The following is a 20,282-nucleotide window of genomic DNA, read 5'->3' on the forward strand; positions in this document are numbered from 1 at the left end:
TTTTATCTCGAACCCTCGTCAATTATTTATTTATTCCAAAAAAAAAAAAAAAACATCGTCACTTATTTTTACCTTGACTAGCTACATATCTTGATAATGACTGATTTGTCTGTCCTCGTCAATTATTCTAATGAAATGGAAAAAGTATTAGAGCCAAAAGTTGAAATATAGTGGAGAAACAATCAACTGTGAAAATGGTTGATAACTTACTGTGCAAAACACTAAGATATATAGCACCAATTTCTAAAGTTTGTTTTTATTGCGATTTCATAATCTTGGATGTATGTATCTAGAAATTCGTTTTCATTTTGTTTTGTCCTTTCTTGTGGTACACGTGTCCTTAATAAGAACACCTTTATGATATTTTGTAAATAATTTTAAGCTTTTAATTTCTGTTCAAAATGCTAACTCGAATGGGTGGCTAATTAGTTTTTTCTTTTTCTTCCACCTTTTGCAAATCATTTTGTACATTACAATTTAAATATTAAAACATTTTTTTTTAAATGACCGAAGATATCAGTATAAAAGTCATGACTATTTGAATCAATTCCTAATTTTTATTATCTTTTAGACAAAAAACATTTCATTCATCTAAATCTTTAAAGGAAATGAGTTCATACAAAGTGAAATTAAAACATTACAGGAAAAGTAAAGATAAAGGCTCAATGAATTCTCTAAGCTGCACAACTTTAAAAAGTTTACAAAAGTTGGTAGATCTTTTAACACTTGTAAGGATTCAATTTTGAAGACGACTTTTAAGAATTCTCTGTGATCATAAACAGCTCGTTCGAATGGCACATAAAAGCTTTTGATGAATTGTTCTAAAAAGGAGGCTACGAGCAGGGCCGTAACTGAGCACAGCCGGGTGAAACATTCGTGTTGGACCCCCAAATTTTTAACGAATAATATGTATAGATTTTGGGGCCCCAAACAGTAAAAAAAAATTTATATATAGATTATGAGACTCCCAAACCGTAATTGTTTGTGGCCCCATAACTCGTAGGGCCGGCCCTGGCTACGAGTGGAGTTTGATTCCCAATGTTAGATCTTGATAAAGATGGACTTGAGTCGGCTAACTTACACAAGACCTGAAAAATATAAAGGATTTGGGCTTCTTTACATCTTTCGAACATGGGTTAAATGAGAGTCATTGGGCAACAACTGGCGGAGAGTCCCATCCATCCAAACCTTAGAGTAGTTGTTGCTGGGGAAAAAATATTAGGGTCGCTGCCGCTCGGCAAAACGGAGGTGATGGTCAGCAATGAAGCACATAGGAGAGCCATATGTCAGATTTGAGACTTGCCGTGAGTTATCGACGTCCCCACCTGAAGAGGCGCATCTGATGGTTCAAGAGAAACTCTTGTCATCAACGAAAACCGGTGAGGCGACGAATCAATTCCTAATTAAAAACAAACTCTCGTTTTAAAAGTTAGTGACTTAAAAGTTAGTGCTCTATATGAACAATAACCTACAAAAAAAATGGATATTCCTTTGTTTACTTTTAAAAAGTAGATTATGTACATCCTTGTTTAATTTTTAATAAATATATCATGCATGACATTCCTTTAGCTCTTCCCAATTTATTTAATATAATACTTCATCCGTTTCGTTTTAGTTGTCGTTTAAGGTTTTCTCACACAAATTAAGAAAAACATTAAATTTTTTGTTTTACCCATCAATATATTTTATAAAAAAATTCATTGGCCGAAACATTAAAACAATAATAATAAAACTAGAATTTTTACCAAAGATTTGCATCGAAAACCTAAAACGACAACTATAATGAAACAAAATTTTAACTCTAAAACGATAAGTAAAACAAAATTTTAACTCAAATGTCATGATATTTATCAAAAACACATATCATAATTAATATAATTTTTATATGTCTTTTCGTACTATTTAGTATTTAACTATTTATTAATTTCCCAATGAACCCCATAACAAAAAAATATATCACAAAAAGTTAAAAACTATTTAGTGGCACAAAATAAAATGGGATTTTTTGCTAAATCTACCACATTTTTCAAATTCCTTAACATTTCTACCACAATTGAGAATGATTTAACACTTATACCACACATGTGGTATTGTGGTATGAAAAAGACGGTTTTACCCTCGGCTGATGTGACAGATAAAGTGTAACATTTAGGAACAAGTACCTAGATGACAAAAAATCTATTCGGGGACAATAATCAAACGAAATATAAACATCAAACAAAACGAAAAGACCGCAATTAGAGTTTACATACTAAAATCCAAGAACAATGAATTAAAATTGAGGGACAAAAACTAGCAAACATGCAAAAAATAAGATAAAATTATGGAGAAACTCAAACTTCGGAACAACTGTATGTAAACTTCTTTTTGTGTCCTCAATCTATGAATTTTGTCTCCGAAATTTGAGCAAACAAAAGAAAGGGCAAAATGGTCTTTACACACCTCAATTGTGGTATAGATGCTAACTGAGCTTCGAAAGTGGTACTGGACCTAAATTTTAGACCAAATGTGGTACTCAATCTAATTTTCCCAAATAAAATTCCCGTGATGCAATTTTAATAATTTGGCATTTATTAATTAATTTTATTCAAGTAATATAAATACTGATAACTGGAGCCACGTCTTCAGTCCAAAAAACATTCGCCAACTATACACATAACAAAAACAAACACTCTCTTCTCTTCTCTTCTCTTCTTCTCTCTCGATCTCCCCCAAAAATCTTCAGATCTCCACTTCACCGGAGATACGAGAAAACACTCACCGTGAAAAACCATGATTCCTTACGCTACAATCGAAGAAGCTTCAATCGCACTCGGACGAAACCTCACACGGCTCGAAACTCTGTGGTTCGATTACTCCGCCACAAAGTCCGATTACTATCTCTACTGTCACAACATTTTGTTCTTGTTCCTCGTCTTCTCTCTCGTTCCTCTCCCTCTTGTTTTCGTCGAATTGGCTCGATCTGCTTCTGGTTGGTTTAATCGGTATAAGATCCAACCTAAGGTTAATTACTCTTTATCTGATATGTTCAAATGTTACAAAGACGTCATGACCATGTTTATCCTCGTCGTTGGTCCGTTGCAACTCGTTTCTTATCCTTCCATTCAGGTAATTTGTGAACACATTTGGTTTTGAATTTGACATTTGAAGGAATTTCACTGAAATTGTGTGTGTTTTGAATTGAATCGCTTCGAATTTGAAACTATTGAATGTTGAAGTTGAATGTGACAGAATTACCAAGTGTCAATCGCTCAACTAGTAAAGACTCTTAGCGAGGTCGCTGGTTCGAGTGGCACTTGGAATGAATGAAGGAATGTTTAAGCTACTTGTTACAGAATTTGTGTGTGTTTGATTCGAATTTGATTAGGTGTTGTTGAAATTTTATGTTTAACAGATGATTGAGGTTCGATCTGGATTACCATTACCAACAATAACAGAGATACTGTCACAGTTAGTAGTCTACTTCTTGATAGAAGACTACACTAACTACTGGGTCCATAGATTCTTTCATAGTAAATGGGGTTACGACAAGATTCATCGAGTTCATCACGAGTATACAGCTCCGATAGGATATGCTGCTCCATATGCACATTGGGCTGAAGTTTTGCTTCTCGGAATCCCGACGTTTATGGGACCAGCTATTGCTCCTGGTCACATGATAACCTTTTGGTTGTGGATAGCTTTAAGGCAAATGGAGGCTATTGAGACTCACAGTGGGTAAGAAAGCGTGGTTGAAAGAATCAAATAACAAATCCTTTTGCTTTTTTACTTTACAGTTTTGTTATAGCCTTTTTGTTTATTATATATATGTGTGACTGCATCATACCAAATTTGAATTGTTTGTTAGTGTATGTATTTATTATATATAAGGTGTGTACATTCAACTGGAGCTAAGTTAGGTATTAGGTTTCTTTTTGATTACTTTTTAGGCTTTTTTTAAGCTATTGTGGTTTGTTTTGGAACTGGTTAGATATACCTTTTGATGAACAATTCGATAGGCTTATTTTTTAATTTGATTTAACTTTTGGAGTAACCCAAAACATTCTTAAGTAAGAGTCAAGTTGGCAAAGAGGACTAGGCGCCCTTAGTTTATTGGTTTCTTACTTTACACTCCTCTGAGAATGAGAAATGTTTCTTGCTTGCTTGGAACTGGTGTTAATAAAGCATATATTCACTTTGTTCCATCGCAGATATGATTTTCCGTGGAGTCCAACAAAATACATCCCTTTCTACGGTGGCGCTGAGTACCACGATTATCATCACTACGTTGGAGGACAAAGCCAAAGCAACTTCGCTTCGGTGTTCACTTACTGTGATTACATTTATGGAACTGACAAGGTTAGTGTTCATCCAAAGTTTAATCAAAACTCACCAAATTGATTTCTGGCTGAAATCATTTAACATTTGGTTATATTTTTTTTGTTTCCTGGATCAGGGTTACCGATTCCAAAAGAAGCTTCTTGAGCAGGTAAAATCTTTATCTAAGAAGAAGCTAAGATCTCGAAAATGTTTCTATTTAACCGTGATTTTCATGCATACTTCATTCATTGCAGATCAAGGAATCGTCTAAGAAGGGCAACAAGCATAACGGAGGAATCAAATCCGATTAGTAGAAACCGGCGAAGAAGATTTTAACAAGTTAAAGAATTGCTAAGCATGCACTACTACTACAAGTTACGTAGTCAGCTTCACGAAAAGAGAAAGGGAGTGGTTTGAATTTTCGGGTGTGTCTTATGTCATCAGAGTTGTTACTAACTACGACATATGTGGGTCATGCATGTATAAGTGTGTCGGGACTGGGTTTTGCTCTTTCTCGCATTTTTTTAATATTTTGTTTCGTCTTCTTGAAGAAGAAAGAAGATGTCATCATCAAAGCCTTGTTTGTTTTTCATAGTAAAGTTTGTAAGAGAACCTTGTTCGTAATACTCTTCTTTATTATTTACGCACTTGAGATAAATAGTAACATATTACGTTTATAACCATGTAAAACACTTAGCCCGTCTAGCTCAGTTGGTAGAGCGCAAGGCTCTTAACCTTGTGGTCGTGGGTTCGAGCCCCACGGTGGGCGATTTTCTTTTTCTGTCATCTTTTTTTGTGTGTTAACAAAGCAGAGAAAATAAAGCAATCCCTTAATTTTTTTAGTGTAACAAAGGAAACAAATAATTAATATTTGTATTTATTTACAGATGGAGCCATATCTCACCATTTTATTTCCAAAACAAAAAGTTGATTCCCACAATAAGTTCTCTAAGTAAAAGGAAAACATGAAATCAAATGACAATATCATCAAGTGAGATCTCCTCTTCTTCGTTCAGTTGTTTCATTTTCTGCACATAACAAGAACACAATCTTAGTCATTAGACAGAGACAAAGAGAGAGAATTTGAGTGTGCAAAAATCCAACGTGTTCAATGTACTGTGAAAAGATTCCATACAGTGAGGAAAGTTTGGGGATCAAGGAAGCTGGAGGAGCCTAAGATCACTTCTCTGTCGAGCTTCTCCGTAAGTTTGTGGCAGACTCTTAACTGCACAACACAAAATGTATCAAAAATTAACCCATTAATTGCATACGGGTCATAACAAAATTTATTTCTCAGACCGGGTGATTTTAGTACCTCTGATCTCGTTGCTCCTCCTACTATGAACACGAAAATCCGCTGTCCCTTTCTCTTGAATCCGCTAGATGCTCGTCCTAGAACCGAGTCACTGAAACACATGGAGAGAATTCTAGGTGTGAATCATAAGGCTGATTTTAATCATATTATCAATATTCAATACATCTTCATATATTTGTATGAATTTGGCCAACTTATGTTGTTTTTCATGCAAATTACTGACTTTTGAGATTCAGATTCGGTGTAAACTTTCATTAGAAATTACCTAAAATATCCATCATCGGAAAGATGGCGTCTTGCCCATGTTGGTGTTCGTCTTGAGTGAGGCAATACCGGACTAGCTGATGGAGATTGAGAGCCAGAATAAAAGGTTGGCTTTGGTTCATTCATACAAGGGTAATCTTGCTTTGGCAAATGACCTTTGCTAAGTTTCTCAACAAGTTCCTGAAAAAGATATTACCCACAAATACAAAGCCAAACATGTCACTAGTTCTTTCGTGCATACATACATTCCATAAAGTAATAGAAAGTTTAAATTTTCAAAAAGGTAAAGACCTCTACGATCGGATAAAAACGAGACAGTTGCCATGTTTGAGTTTCATCAACCCGGTCTCTTCGAGCAGCTCGCTTCTTCTGAGCACATGGATCAAAAGATTCCAGATATTAGACTGTCAGCAAAATCTTGGTCTAAGTCATTCTAATGAAAACAAGAATGAGGAAGAATATGTACCTTAAGAACATCAAACTTGAGAGGGAAAGACCCTGTTGTGCTTTTTTTGGACTCCGTATGTACTGGTCCAAGTAATCTCATATTGTTCACAGCTACTACATCATCGCCCGACAATTTTGCTAGCTGAAAGATTTAATCAAGAAGTAGAAAAGCTTGAGAAATAATAATTAATCACCTTAAGCAAACTTTTTTGAAGTTCAAGATTTTTTATTACCTCCATCATCTTTCGTCCCTTTTCACCTTCGAACTTCTTCGTATATATTGCCGCAACAATCATCATTAACCTCAGCTTGCTTTCGTGGCTTATAATCTGGACATGTTGCTCATTTTCAGTATAAAATCTTCTGATATATGAAACTAAAAAGCAGAGCATCTTACATGGTTGGTGCTCAGAAATTTGATAACGTCCTTTCTTCCAGCATCCCCAAATACAAGGTCCTGCTCGAGCTGCCCGAGATCTCTTAGACCTTTTTCCATGATAGTTCTGTTAATTGTTCTAGCAATCTGCAGTGATATTAACCATACTTATTTTATGAAGAACAAAGGATCTACATTATCACGTCAAACAAATCAACTAGCACAGTAAAAATAATTTAACAAACTTTCTTCCATGGTTTATATTATAAGCTTAAAACTGACCTCTACATGTAGAGAAAGCTTGTCAATTTGCTCACTGTACTGAGGCAAAGCGTGAACCATCTTCTGCAAGTCTTTTGATGAAAGGTCACCAAAGTCTCTGCATACAAGAAGTCAATAAATTAATCAGCAAAGTTCTAGTGGATCACTAGAAACAAGAAATCAGACAAAACTGATAACTACTTTGAGCTGTGTTTCAATTGCGCAGCTTTGTTCTTCGACACAAAGTTTGTCATCTTTTCATGCAATCTTTCACTTGCCTGAAAAAAAAACACAGATTACTACCTAACAAACAACATAACCATGTGAAATCTTAAAATGCTGAAAAAGAGGAGGCAAGATAATATAGCACGACATACATCTGCAATGTGAGCATCACGAAGCTCCACCCAAATGGGATCTTCTTCATCTAAAAGAACCTCTTTCTTCTCAGGTTTATCACCAGTTTTACTCGGAACCTATACTCTAAGAAATAAAATGGAAATTACCATATGCTGTAGTGATGAGCTATAACCAACTTTAACAAGATTTGAACGCGAAACCAAAATGTCACCTCGTATGTGTATTTATTTCCTTCCATATTAAGCAAATCGTGACACATCGCATCATATGTCCACTCATGAATGAGAGGTGCGATCTAAGAAGCATAAGAAAGTTATTCTGTTATTAAGTGGCTATGACATTACCAAGCAGAGCTGATTGTCTCAGTGAAAATCCTGACCTGGTCTATGGATCGATCCAAGATAAGTAGTTCGCATGTTTCAGTCTGAGGAAAATCTTCGATTGTCTGTTTGTATCTTGCCAGACAATTCCATACACTAGCAGCAAGCTTTGTAGGAATCAACTCTCGGTAAGTTGTCATTGTTGTGGCATCAAGAGCTTTGGCTGCACGGTAGCGAACAAAGGGGTATTCCTGTATATCATGAGAATTTAAAGAACTGTCATAGGAATGCCAAATCAATAAACAAGCTTTGAAATTTGTGCCTCGTACCTTTAGCGAGGCCAAAACTGTAGCAATTCGTTTAGCTACCACATTCAAGCAAGCATCTGCTCTTTGATGGTTTTCATCGTCACTGAAAAGTTCTTCTAAAGCATTTTCATTATTTGTAACATACCCCTGCCGAGACATAATACATACGAGCAATTAAGTAAACAGATTTCAACATATACACCAAATTAATAACGTCGTTAAAACACAAGCATTGTCGTACAAACAAAGTGCTTTTGATAACGTTAACAAACTGCAGAATTTTTTAGGCATGTTCTAAATTGTTATAAGTTTGATAGAAGTGACGTGAAAGCTATATTGGAGTTTGGCCTCAAGAAAAGAAATCAATAACTTGGTAGGTCAAGCACGAAACTTACTATCAGATATCACAATTGTCAAACTATGCAAATCTTGAGGAATAGACACAACTAATTCGGGATTTTAAACGTATAAGATACCTGGATGTCCATGCTAATGTACTCCAAATTCATCTGCATAATATAGAAATCCAATTTTACATTATCTTAACTATCTTGTGAGATTGCATGTAGATATAAAAGTGGCATATAGAAGCAACCTCTTTCAATGCCCCAATTCGTTTCATCGCTCGCATGTCCTTCTTAATGAGATTAACTAAGCCTCTCGAAACAGGCGAACTAAAGAAAACAAAAGCCCTAAAGCCACAATAAAGAAAAGGATTAATCATATCAGAAAAGACAGTCCATAGATATAAGAACTTGTGAAACAGGAAGAAATTATTTACATACTTCTTGTAAAGTGGTGATTTTCCAGTCATATCTGATAAAAACGCAGTAACACTGCAAAAAAAACAAAAACAAAAGCTTCAGAAAATCATAAAAAGTTCATTGGCGAGAAATTGATCTCAAAGATGGAAAATTATTTACTTCTCTTCGGTCGGTTGAATAAAGTATATAACTTCCATGGAAGTCATAGGTTGTCTATGCTTAGTTATAACCTCAACCACTGGAAAAAATATAACAAAACATCAAACGCCAAGAAGATAAAAGAACAATATTGATCGCTTCAAATTCTGAACAAGATATTTCTTACAAGAAATGCCTTCTTGTGTGATCTCAGACATTTTGCAAGCAGATGACATTATCTTCACTGTGAACTTGTCCATAACAAGTACCTAATAATACATTCACAGTGAATCAATGAACAACCCAAAGTAAAACCAAGATTTTAAGGTAAATTTATAAGTAAGCTGGATAAAAAAAAATTACCTTCCAAGTTAATTTAGAGCTTCCATTTTTTTCTGGCCTAAGCATTTCATAGAGTAATCCTGAAATCAAAATAGACAAAATAATTACCTAAAATCCAAACCCTCATGTTCCTGATATGCAAAGTTTTTGCTTCAATGAAATTAGTTTAACAAAAACAACCTCTAATTTATTGTGATCATGTTAACCTAATTCGAAACTCCATAAACCCATAAAATTTCTCTTTATTAATCCGACGAAACCCTAGAACCTAGAAACCAGAAGCTTCCACACAAACCCTATAACAGAGGCTAATGATCTAACTCTAATCAAAAACCCAATTTCGAAAACCCAAAATTGGGAAGAGAAAAGGTGAAAGAAGCTTACTTTCTCTAGTGATTTGTCTGAAATTCTTGTAATCTCCGCCATTAGAGGACGATCCAGAATCGGAGAAAGACATGGCCTGAAATCGTCGACGAAAAAGAGAATTTTTTTTAGATGGAAAGGAACCGAATCGAATATAAAAAGAAAAACTTGAAAACAGATTCGCGAAGAAGAAGAAGAAGAAGAAAATTTTCAATTTTGAAATTGTGGATCTAGGGTTTACTTGGTGACGAAGACAACAACAACGTTAAAGAGTAAAGAAAACTTGGCGCTTCTAGACATTTGCCGTTCTCTGGGTCGGCTCCAGCGAGCCCATGAATTTTCAAACTTTGAAGTTTTCTCAGACGTGTGTTAAAGTCAAAATTATAGGGACGAATTGTGTAATATTATACTTCGAATTTACAAATATAACCTTCAGATTTATAATATTTGCAAAGTAAGTCATCACATAAAGAAACTTTAAAGTAATCACCAAACTAACTAAAATTTAAAATATAGCCCCTAAATCAAAACTCTATGAAAACGAATCATGATACTTATAACTAAAGCCAATAGGCAAATTAAGCTTAGTACATAGAAGCCTAGAACCTAAATCGAGTTCATAGACCAAAACTCGAAACCTAAGTCAACCTCATAAACAAAAGCTATAAAAATCAAACAGTTAATAATCCAACTTATAACCTACAACAAATCATTCAGTATAAACAAAAATGAAATCCATACCTTAGAATAAGTTTACCAAACAAGGTCCAACCTTACCCGATTTTTCTCAAATTTGTTTTAATTTTTTCATAGTTTGTGAATAAAAACCAATTTTCAAAATTTAAAAACCTTGAGTTCTATGCAGTTTTTTATAGATAACTAGGTGATTGCCCGCGCGCATGCGCGGGAAGAATGCTGTATAAATGGTAAAATCATGTGAAATAAGGGATTGTTTAGGTGTTACTTGGTAGTGTAAGAAAAATATGGTAAATTGTTTAGGATTTAGTGTGATAAAATTATGGAAAATGATGAAATTTAAAAAATTCAATAATATTATAAATGCTAAAAAATAATAATAAATCATCTTTTAAAACCATTCACCAAGAAAATAAGAAATCAACGAACATCATCACTCCATGGCATTCTCCTTGCGTGTGATGATAGGTACTTGGTCGTTTTCAGGATTCCTGACATCCGATTTGGAACACCATAAATAGTGAATGTTCAGTCGCTAACTTTAAAGTTTTGATTTTAAACAGGAAAAAAACAAAAAATACTTACCAACAAAGCATCTCGTCGGTAATACTGAGATCCGGATTCAACATAATCCTCGTACATCCGGTAACGTTGGTACATCTCCACCTATGTTCCTGTGGTAGCTCTAATTTCACAAACTTGATAATACATATCATTGTGTTACGTGAACGACGCTTCCATAAGTCATAGAACTCGACTGCAAGGTCACCCGTCAAACGACACTCTAGATGGATACACCTAATTTTAAGATTTGAAGAAGTCATAAGACTTTATATTCTGGTTTAAATCTTTAAAAAAATAGTGACTTACTCAGTATCACGTAAACCAAAGTACAGCTCAAAATATCCTCCTTGAGAATGTTCCACGGAAGGAACAAAAACCAACTCTATCACGTTGACAATTTTGCCAATAACATCTATGAAACACACACATGAATAATACAGTCAGAACATGAATCGCAAATAAACTCCAAAAGCACAAATAAATTCATAAATTAGGCTTACCAACGCAAATATTCGGGTTAACAATACCACTCAATATACTCACAAACTCAGTTAGATTGAAATAGGTTCTACTGGAGCACATATTAATACTTTGCACTAAAGTGTCCGAACGAAACACAATCTTGAATCTATGCGGTACTGGTCTCAAGATGATGTTAACCCGGTTTTATTGCGATTTTTAATGCTCACCCACTCATCGATTATCGATCTTGAAAAATAATTATCAATTAATTCATCACGAACAACGGCTTGAATTTGGGTGAACTGCAAATGAAATGTTAAAGAAAAAATCAATTCAATTTAATATCGAAAACATGTATAGAAGGTAAGTTATTAAAATACTAACATGTTCGTCACCCAAAATCATATTGAGCTCTCTACCCGAGCCACGCGAAACAGATATTGATTAAACGATATAGAATTTATCCATAAAATTAATAAATTAAGTTTAGAAAAAAAAATTAAATCTCAACAGTTAAACTGAAATATATTCTATCGAAATTTAATGATAAAAATATATCATTCTATTATCAAAACCATAATAATAATATATACAAATGGTGTAAGTTATCGTGTATAAACGGTAAAATCATGAGAGATAAAAGAATATTATAAATGATAAGAAAATAAGATGCTAATAATAAAAAAAAAACATAAAAAAAAATTTCAAGACAATAAGAAAACAACGAACGTCATCATTTTATAGCATTCTCTTTGCATGTGACGATAGGTACTTCGTCATTTTCAGGATTCCTGATACCCGGTTTATAACATTAGAATCAGTTAACGTTCCGTCGAAAATTTTAGAGTTTTGATTGTGGACGACAAAAAAAAGAAAAAAGTAATTACCAACAAAACATCTCATTGGTAATACTGAGATCCGGATTCAACATAATTATCAAAAACTCATCAATCAATCAAATGATTTCTACGTTTATCAAAGATCTCTTTCATCACACTGCGGAAAGCCGTCAATTTTGGTTTTTCATTTTTTGTTATCATAGATATAGCCAAACTCATCATCAATAAATACTTTCTACGTTTATCAAGAGCTTTTCATGAGCTTGCAGAAAACTGTCAATTTTGCTCTTTTTTCGTTATTATTTTTATAGCCAAACTCATCAATCAACATATGATTTATACGTTAATCAAGATATCATTAATCGGACTGCAGAAAGCTGTCAATTTTATTTCTCTTGTTTGTAATCATGGTTATAGCCAAACTCATTAATGAGCAAATAATTTTAACGTTTATCAAGACCTCTTTCATTACGTTGCAAAAAGCCGTCACTTTTGCTCTTTTTTTATTATCATGGTTATAGCCAAACTCATCAATCAGCAAATATTTCTACGATTATTAAGATCTCTTTCATCGGATTGCAGAAACCATCAATTGTGCCCATTTTTCCGTTATAATGGTTATAACAAAACTCATTAATCTGCAAACGATTTATACGTTTATCAAGAGCTCTTTCATTAGACTACAGAAAAATGTCTATTTTTTTTGTTATCATGGTAATAGCCAAACTCATCATCTGCAAAAGATTTATACATTTATCAAAAGCTTTTTCATGAACCTGGAGAAAACTGTCACTTTTGCTCATTTTTTCCTTTATCATTGTTGTAACCAAACTCATCAATCAACAAATGATATCTACGTTTATCAAGATCTCTTTCATCGACTACAGAAAGTCGTCAATTTTGTCTCTCTTGTTTTTTTTATTATGGTTATAGCCAAACTCATCAATGAACAAATAATTATTATGTTTACCAAGAGCTCTTTCATTACTTTGAAAAAACATCTATTTTGCTATCTTTTTTTTGTTATCATGGTTATAGCAAAAGTCATCAATCAGCAAATTATTTCTACATTTATTGAAAGCTCTTTCATCAAGACATAAAAAATCGTTATTTTTCTCTTGTTTTTTTGGTTATCAATGTTATAGCTAAACACATCAATCAACAAACAATTTCTACGTTTATCAAGAGCTTTTTCATGAAGATGAAGAAAACCGTAAATTTTGCTCATCTTGTTCTTTTTAATCATGATTATAGCCAAACACATATATCGGAAAATAATTTTTATGCTTATCAACATTTCTTCATGAGGCTGAAAGAAACCGTCAATTTTGTTCTCTTATTTTGTTATCATTGTTATAGTCAAACTCATCAATCGGCAAATGATTTCTAAATTTATCATTAACTCTTTCATAAGGCTGTAGAAAACTGTCTATTTTGCTCTCTTTTATTGTTATCATTGTTATAACCAAACTCATCAATCAGCAAATAATTTATACGTTTACCAAAACCTCTTACATTAGACAGTAGAAAACCGTCAATTTTGCTCCAATTTTTTTTTTATGGCTATAGCCAAACCATCAAACGGCAAACTTCTAAGTTAATCAATAGCTCTTTTGTTAGGCTGCAGAAAACTTTTGAGTTTGCTAATTTACATTTATAATGGTTATTGTAAAACTCTTCAATCAGCCAATAATTTTTACGTTTATCGAGAGCTCTTTCATCAGACTGTCAAATATCGTAAATTTTGCTCTTTTTTTTGTTAAAATGGTTATAGCTAAACTCTTCAATCATCAAATGATTTTTACGATTATCAAAGATCTCTTTCATCAGACTGCGAAAAGCCGTTAATTTTGCCTTTTTTTTTAATCATGGATATAGCCAAAATCATCATCAATAAATGATTTCTACGTTTATCAAGAGTTTTTTCATGAGCTCGCATAAAACTGTCAATTTTGCTCATTTTTTTGTTATTATTTTTATAGCCAAACTCATCAATCAACATATGATTTGTACGTTAATCAAGATATCATTAATCGGACTTCAGAAGGCCAGTTAATTTTATCTCTTTTGTTTGTAATCATGGTTATAGCTAAACTCATTAATGAGCAAATAATTTTTACGTTTATCAAGACCTTTTTCATTACGTTACAAAAACCGTCACTTTGTTCTTTTTTTTTATTATCATGGTTAGCCAAACTCATCAATCAGTAAAAAATTTCTACATTTATTAAGATCTCTTTGATCGGATTGCAGAAACCATCAATTATGCCCATTTTTCTGTTATAATGGTTATAAAAATGCTCTTTAATCTGCAAACGATTTCTACGTTTATCAAGAACTCTTTCATTAGACTACAGAAAACTATCAATTTTTTTTTTTTTGTTATCATGGTAATAGTCAAACTCATCATCTGCAAAAAATTTATACATTTATCAAAAGTTTTTTCATGAACCTGTAGAAAACTGTCACTTTTGCTCATTTTTTTCTTTATCATTGTTGTAACCAAATTCATCAATCAACAAATGATATCTACGTTTATCAAGATCTCTTTCATCGACTATAGAAAGTCGTCAATTTTGTCTCTGTTGTTTTTTTTATTATGGTTATAGCCAAACTCATCAATGAACAAATAATTATTACGTTTACCAAGAGCTCTTTCATTACGTTGCAAAAAACGTCATTTTGCTATTTTATTTGTTATCATAGTTATAGTCGAACTCATCAATTAGCAAATTATTTCTAAATTTATCGAAAGCTCTTTCATCAGGACGCAGAAATTCGTTATTTTCTCCTGTTTAATTGCTTCATTGTTATAGCCAAACTCATCAATTAACACACGATTTCTACGTTTATCAAGAGTTTTTCATGAAGTTGGAAAAAACCGTCAACTTTGCTCATCTTGTTCTTTTTAATCATGATTATAGCAAAACACATAAATTAGAAAATAATTTCTACTTTTATCAACATTTCTTCATGAGGCTGAAATAAACCGTCAATTATGTTCTTTTATTTTGTTATCATTGTTATAGTCAAACTCATCAATCGACAAATGATTTCTACATTTATCAATATCTATTTCATCAGGCTGCAGAAAACTGTCTATTTTGCTCTCTTTTATTGTTATCATTGTAACCAAACTCATCAATCAGCAAATGATTTATACGTTTACCAAAACCTCTTATATTAGACAGTAGAAAATTGTCAACTTTGCTCCTATTTTTTTTTTTTGTATGGCTACAGCCAAACTCATCAATCAGCAAATTTCTAAGTTAATCAAGAGCTCTTTCGTTAGACTGCAGAAAACCTTCAATTTTGCTCATTTACCGTTATAATGGTTATTGCAAAACTCTTCAATCAGCCAATGATTTTTACATTTATCGAGATCTCTTTCATCAGACTGCAAAAAATCGTCAACTTTGCTCTTTTTTCTGGTAGAATGGTTATAGCTAAACTCTTCTATCAGTAAATGATTTTTACGTTTATCAAAGATCTCTTTCATCAAACTGCGGAAAACCGTCAGTTTTGCTTTTTCTTTTTTTGTTATCATGGATATAGCCAAACTCATCATCAACAAATGATTTCTACGTTTAGCAAGAGCTTTTTCATGAGCCTGCAAAAAACTGTCAATTTTGCTCATTTTTTTGTTATCATTGTTATATCCAAACTCATCAATCAGCATATGATTTATACGTTACGTTAATCAAGATATCATTAATCGGACTGCATAAAGACGTCAATTTTATCTCTCTTGTTTGTAATCATTGTTATAGCCAAATTCATTAATGAGCAAATAATTTTTACGTTTATCAAGACCTCTTTCATTACGTTGCAAAAAACAGTCATTTTTGCCCCTTTTTTATTATCATGGTTATAGCCAAACTCATCAATCAAATATTATTTCCACGTGTATTAAGATCTTTTTCATCGGATTGCAGAAACCATCAATTATGCCCATTTTTCCGTTATAATGGTTATAGCAAAACTCTTTAATCTGCAAACGATTTCTACGTTTATCAAGAGCTCTTTCATTAGACTGCAGAAAACCGTCAATTTTTTTTTTTGTTATCATATTAATAGCCAAACTCATCATCTGCAAAATATTTATACATTTATCATAAACTTATAAATACGTATTATAATAATCATTAAAAAAAACAAAAAAAATTCCAAGACAATAAGAAAACAACGAACGTCATCATAACATCATTCCTCCATGGCATTCCCTTTGCGTGTGACGATAGGTACTTCTTCGTTTTCAGGATTCGTGACACCCAATTTATAACATCAGAATCAGTTAACGTTCCGTCAAAAATTTTAGAGTTTCGATTATGGACGACAAAAAAAAAAAAGTAATTACCAACAAAGCATCTCGTCGGTAATACCTGAGATCCATATTCAACATAATTATCAAAAACTCATCAATCATCAAATTATTTATACATTTATCAAAAACTCTTTCATCAGGCTGCAGAAAATCGCTATTTTACTCATTTTTGTTATCTTTGTTATAGCCAAACTCATCTTCAGTAAATGATTTATACGCTTATCAAGAGCTCTTTCATCAAACTTCAGAAAAAATCAACTTTGCTCCTCTTGTTTTTTTTCTAATTATGGTTATAGCCAAAATCATAAATCAGAAAGTGATTATTATGTTTATTAACAATTTTTTCATGAGGCTGCAAAAAACCGTCAATTTTGCTCATTTTTTTGTTATCAAGGTTATAGCCAAACTCATAAATCGGCAAATGATTTCGACGTTTACCAAGAGCTCTTTCATTAGGCTATAGAAAACTGTCAGTTTTGTCTCTTTTTGCGTCATCATAGTTTTAACCAAACTCATCCATTAACAAATGATTTCTACGTTTATCAAGAGCTCTTTCATCACTCTGCAGAAAACGGTCAATTTTGCTCATTTTTTTTTTATCATGGTTAGAGTTAAACTCATTAATCAACAAATTATTTCTATGTGTATCAAGAACTCTTTCGTCATGTTGCAGAAAACCGTCAATTTTGCTTTTTTTTTTCTTTCTATTATAATGGTTATAGCAAAACTAAACAATTAGTAAATAATTTATACGTTTATGAAGAGGTCTTTCATAAGACTGCAAAAAAATTTGTTATCATGGTTATAGCCAAACTCATCATCATCTAATGATTTTTACGTTTATCAAGAGTTTTTTCATGGGTCTGTAGAAAATCGTCAATTTTGCTCCTTTTTTTTCCGTTATCATTTTTATATCCCAAACTCATCAATCAGCAAATGATTTCTATGTTTATCAAGATCTCTTTCATTAGAATGTAGAAAACCATCAATTTTTGCTCTCTTGTTTTGTTATAGCCAAACTAATAAATCAGTAAATAATTTTTACATTTATCAAGAGCTCTTTATTAGGTTGCAGAAAACCGTCGATTTTGCTCTTTTTTTTATTATTATCATGGTTATAGCCAAACTCACCAATCAAAAAACGATTTCTACGTTTATCAGGAAACACCTTCATCAGGCTACAAAAACCGCCAATTTTGCTCATTTTTTTTTTTGTTATTATTATTATATCTAAAAAAATTAATCAGCAAATGATTTCTACATTTATCAAGAGCTCTTTCATTAGACTGCAGAAGAACTAACTATTTTTCTTTTTTTTCGTTATCATTGTTATAACTCAACAATTAGCAAATAATTTTTATGTTTACCAAGAGCTTTTTTACTAAACAGTAGAAAACCGTTAATTTTACTCAACTTTTTTTGTTATCGTGGCGATAGCCAAACTCATCAATCAGCAAATGATTTCTATGTTAATTAACAGCTCTTTTATCAGCCTGTAGAAAACTTTTAGCTTTGCTCATTTTTTCGTTATAATGGTTATATACCCAAAATTATCAATAAGCAAATGATTTCTACGTTTATCGAGAGCTCGTTCTTCATACGGCAAAAAACAGTCAATTTCCTCTTTTTGTTTGTTATCATGGTTATAGCCTAACTCATCATCAGCAAATAATTTCTAGGTTTATCATGTGATTTTTCATGAGCCTGAAGAAAAACGTCAATTTTGTTCTTCTTTTTTGGTTATCATGGTTATTGCCAAACTCATCATCATCTAATGATTTTTACGTTTATCAAGAGTTTTTTTATGAGTCTGTAGAAAATCGTCAATTTTGCTTCTTTTTTTTTCGTTATCATTGTTATATCCCAAACTCATCAATAAGCAAATGATTTCTATGTTTATCAAGTTCTCTTTCATCAGAATGCAGAAAACCGTCAATTTTTGCTCTTTAGTTTTGTTATATCCAAACTAATAAATCAATAAATAATTTTTACATTTACCAAGAGCTCTTTATTAGGTTGCAGAAAACCGTCGATTTTGTCCCTCTTTTTTTAATTGTCATGTTTATAGCCAAACTCATCAATCAACAAACGATTTCTACGTTTATCAGGAAACACCTTCATCAGGCTACCAAAACCGTCAATTTTGCTCATTTTTTGTTATTATTGTTATATCCAAACAAATTAATCAGCAAATGATTTCTAAATTTATCAAGAGCTCTTTCATTAGGCTGCAGAAAAACTGTCTATTTTTTCTTTTTTTTCGTTATCATTGTTATAACTAAACAATCAGCAAATAATTTTTATGTTTATCAAGAGCTTTTTCACTAAACAGTAGAAAACCGTCAATTTTACTCAACTTTTTTTGTTATCGTGGCGATAGCCAAACTCATCAATCAGCAAATGATATCTATGTTAATTAACAGCTCTTTTATCAGGCTGTAGAAAACTTTCAGTTTTGCTCATTTTTTCGCTATAATGGTTATATACACAAAATTATCAATAAGCAAATGATTTCTACGTTTATCGAGAGCTCGTTCTTCATACGGCAAAAAACAGTCAATTTCCTCTTTTTGTTTGTTATCATGGTTATAGCCTAACTCATCATCAGCAAATAATTTCTAGGTTTATCATGTGATTTTTCATGAGCCTGAAGAAAAACGTCAATTTTGTTCTTCTTTTTTTGTTATAGCCAAACTCATCATCATCTAATGATTTTTACGTTTATCAAGAGTTTTTTCATGAGTCTGTAGAAAATCGTCAATTTTGCTTCTTTTTTTTTCGTTATCATTGTTATATCCCAAACTCATCAATCATCAAATGTTTTCTATGTTTATCAAGTTCTCTTTCATCAAAATGCAGAAAACCGTCAATTTTTGCTCTTTAGTTTTGTTATATCCAAACTAATAAATCAATAAATAATTTTTACATTTACCAAGAGCGATTTATTAGGTTGCAGAAAACCGTCGATTTTGCTCCTCTTTTTATAATTATCATGGTTATAGCCAAACTCATCAATCAACAAATGATTTCTACGTTTATCAGGAAACACCTTCATCAGGCTACCAAACCGTCAATTTTGCTCATTTTTTTGTTATTATTGTTATATCCAAACAAATTAATCAGCAAATGATTTCTACATTTATCAAGAGCTCTTTCATTAGGCTGCAGAAAAACTGTCTATTTTTCTTTTTTTTCGTTATCATTGTTATAACTCAACAATCAGCAAATGATTTTTATGTTTAGTAAGAGCTTTTTCACTAAACAGTAGAAAACCGTCAATTTTTGCTCTTTTGTTTCTATCCTGGTTATAGCCAAACTCATCATCAGCAAATGATTCTATGTTTATCAAGAGCTTTTTCACGAGCCTGCAGAAAACCATCAATTTTGCTCTCTCTTTTTGTAATTAAGGTTATAGCCAACTCATCAATTGGTATATGATTTCTACATTTATCATGACCTCTTTCATCAGGCTGTAGAAAACTGTCTATTTTGCTCTCTTTTACTGTTATCATTGTTATAACCAAACTCATGAATCAACAATTGATTTCTACGTTTATCAAGAGCTCTTTCATTAGACAGTAGAAAAATGTCAATTTTGCTCCTATTTTTTTTGTTATCATGACTATAGCCAAACTCATCAATAAGCAAATAATTTCTAAGTTAATCAAGAGGTCTTTCATCAGGCTGCAGAAAACCTTCAATTTTGTTCATTTTTCGTTATAATGGTTATTGTAAAACTCTTCAATTAGCTGCATTTTTCGTTTAGGGCGAGCTCTTTCATAAGACTGCAGAAAACAGTCAACTTTGCTCTCTTTTTCCGTTATCATGGTAATAGCCAAA

At 32.4% G+C, this 20,282-nt stretch overlaps 2 protein-coding genes and 1 non-coding gene across 4 annotated transcripts; 2 read left to right on the forward strand and 1 right to left on the reverse strand.

Annotated features, from left to right (window-relative positions):
* Positions 1 to 2,556: 2,556 nt before the first annotated feature.
* On the forward strand, positions 2,557 to 4,943 carry LOC9310821 (methylsterol monooxygenase 1-1). Its single transcript, XM_002872598.2, has 5 exons — positions 2,557 to 3,108; positions 3,395 to 3,717; positions 4,191 to 4,338; positions 4,436 to 4,468; positions 4,554 to 4,943. The coding sequence occupies exons 1-5, from the start codon at positions 2,773 to 2,775 to the stop codon at positions 4,608 to 4,610; spliced, it is 897 nt and encodes a 298-aa protein (XP_002872644.1). The 5' UTR covers positions 2,557 to 2,772; the 3' UTR covers positions 4,611 to 4,943.
* Positions 4,944 to 4,995: 52 nt separating this feature from the next.
* On the forward strand, positions 4,996 to 5,068 carry TRNAK-CUU. The gene has a single exon. It is a non-coding gene; the product is annotated as a tRNA-Lys (tRNA).
* Positions 5,069 to 5,112: 44 nt separating this feature from the next.
* LOC9308714 (protein transport Sec1b) lies at positions 5,113 to 9,926 on the reverse strand. Of its 2 annotated transcripts, none has more exons than XM_002874708.2 (21): positions 9,579 to 9,926; positions 9,216 to 9,274; positions 9,040 to 9,121; positions 8,874 to 8,952; positions 8,736 to 8,786; positions 8,546 to 8,642; positions 8,427 to 8,459; positions 7,972 to 8,097; positions 7,702 to 7,893; positions 7,534 to 7,617; positions 7,340 to 7,438; positions 7,164 to 7,240; positions 6,984 to 7,080; positions 6,723 to 6,848; positions 6,559 to 6,654; positions 6,345 to 6,467; positions 6,170 to 6,247; positions 5,880 to 6,058; positions 5,615 to 5,705; positions 5,435 to 5,524; positions 5,113 to 5,327 (listed from the first exon to the last, which is right to left on the reverse strand). In XM_002874708.2, the coding sequence occupies exons 1-21, from the start codon at positions 9,649 to 9,651 to the stop codon at positions 5,271 to 5,273; spliced, it is 1,989 nt and encodes a 662-aa protein (XP_002874754.1). In that variant the 5' UTR covers positions 9,652 to 9,926; the 3' UTR covers positions 5,113 to 5,270. The 2 variants fall into 2 exon arrangements, with proteins under 2 accessions (XP_002874754.1, XP_020877651.1); XM_021021992.1 differs by having other exon boundaries at positions 6,170 to 6,244; positions 9,579 to 9,920.
* Positions 9,927 to 20,282: the final 10,356 nt, after the last annotated feature.

This window comes from Arabidopsis lyrata, assembly GCF_000004255.2.
Source record: "Arabidopsis lyrata subsp. lyrata unplaced genomic scaffold ARALYscaffold_6, whole genome shotgun sequence".
NCBI lineage: Eukaryota > Viridiplantae > Streptophyta > Magnoliopsida > Brassicales > Brassicaceae > Arabidopsis > Arabidopsis lyrata.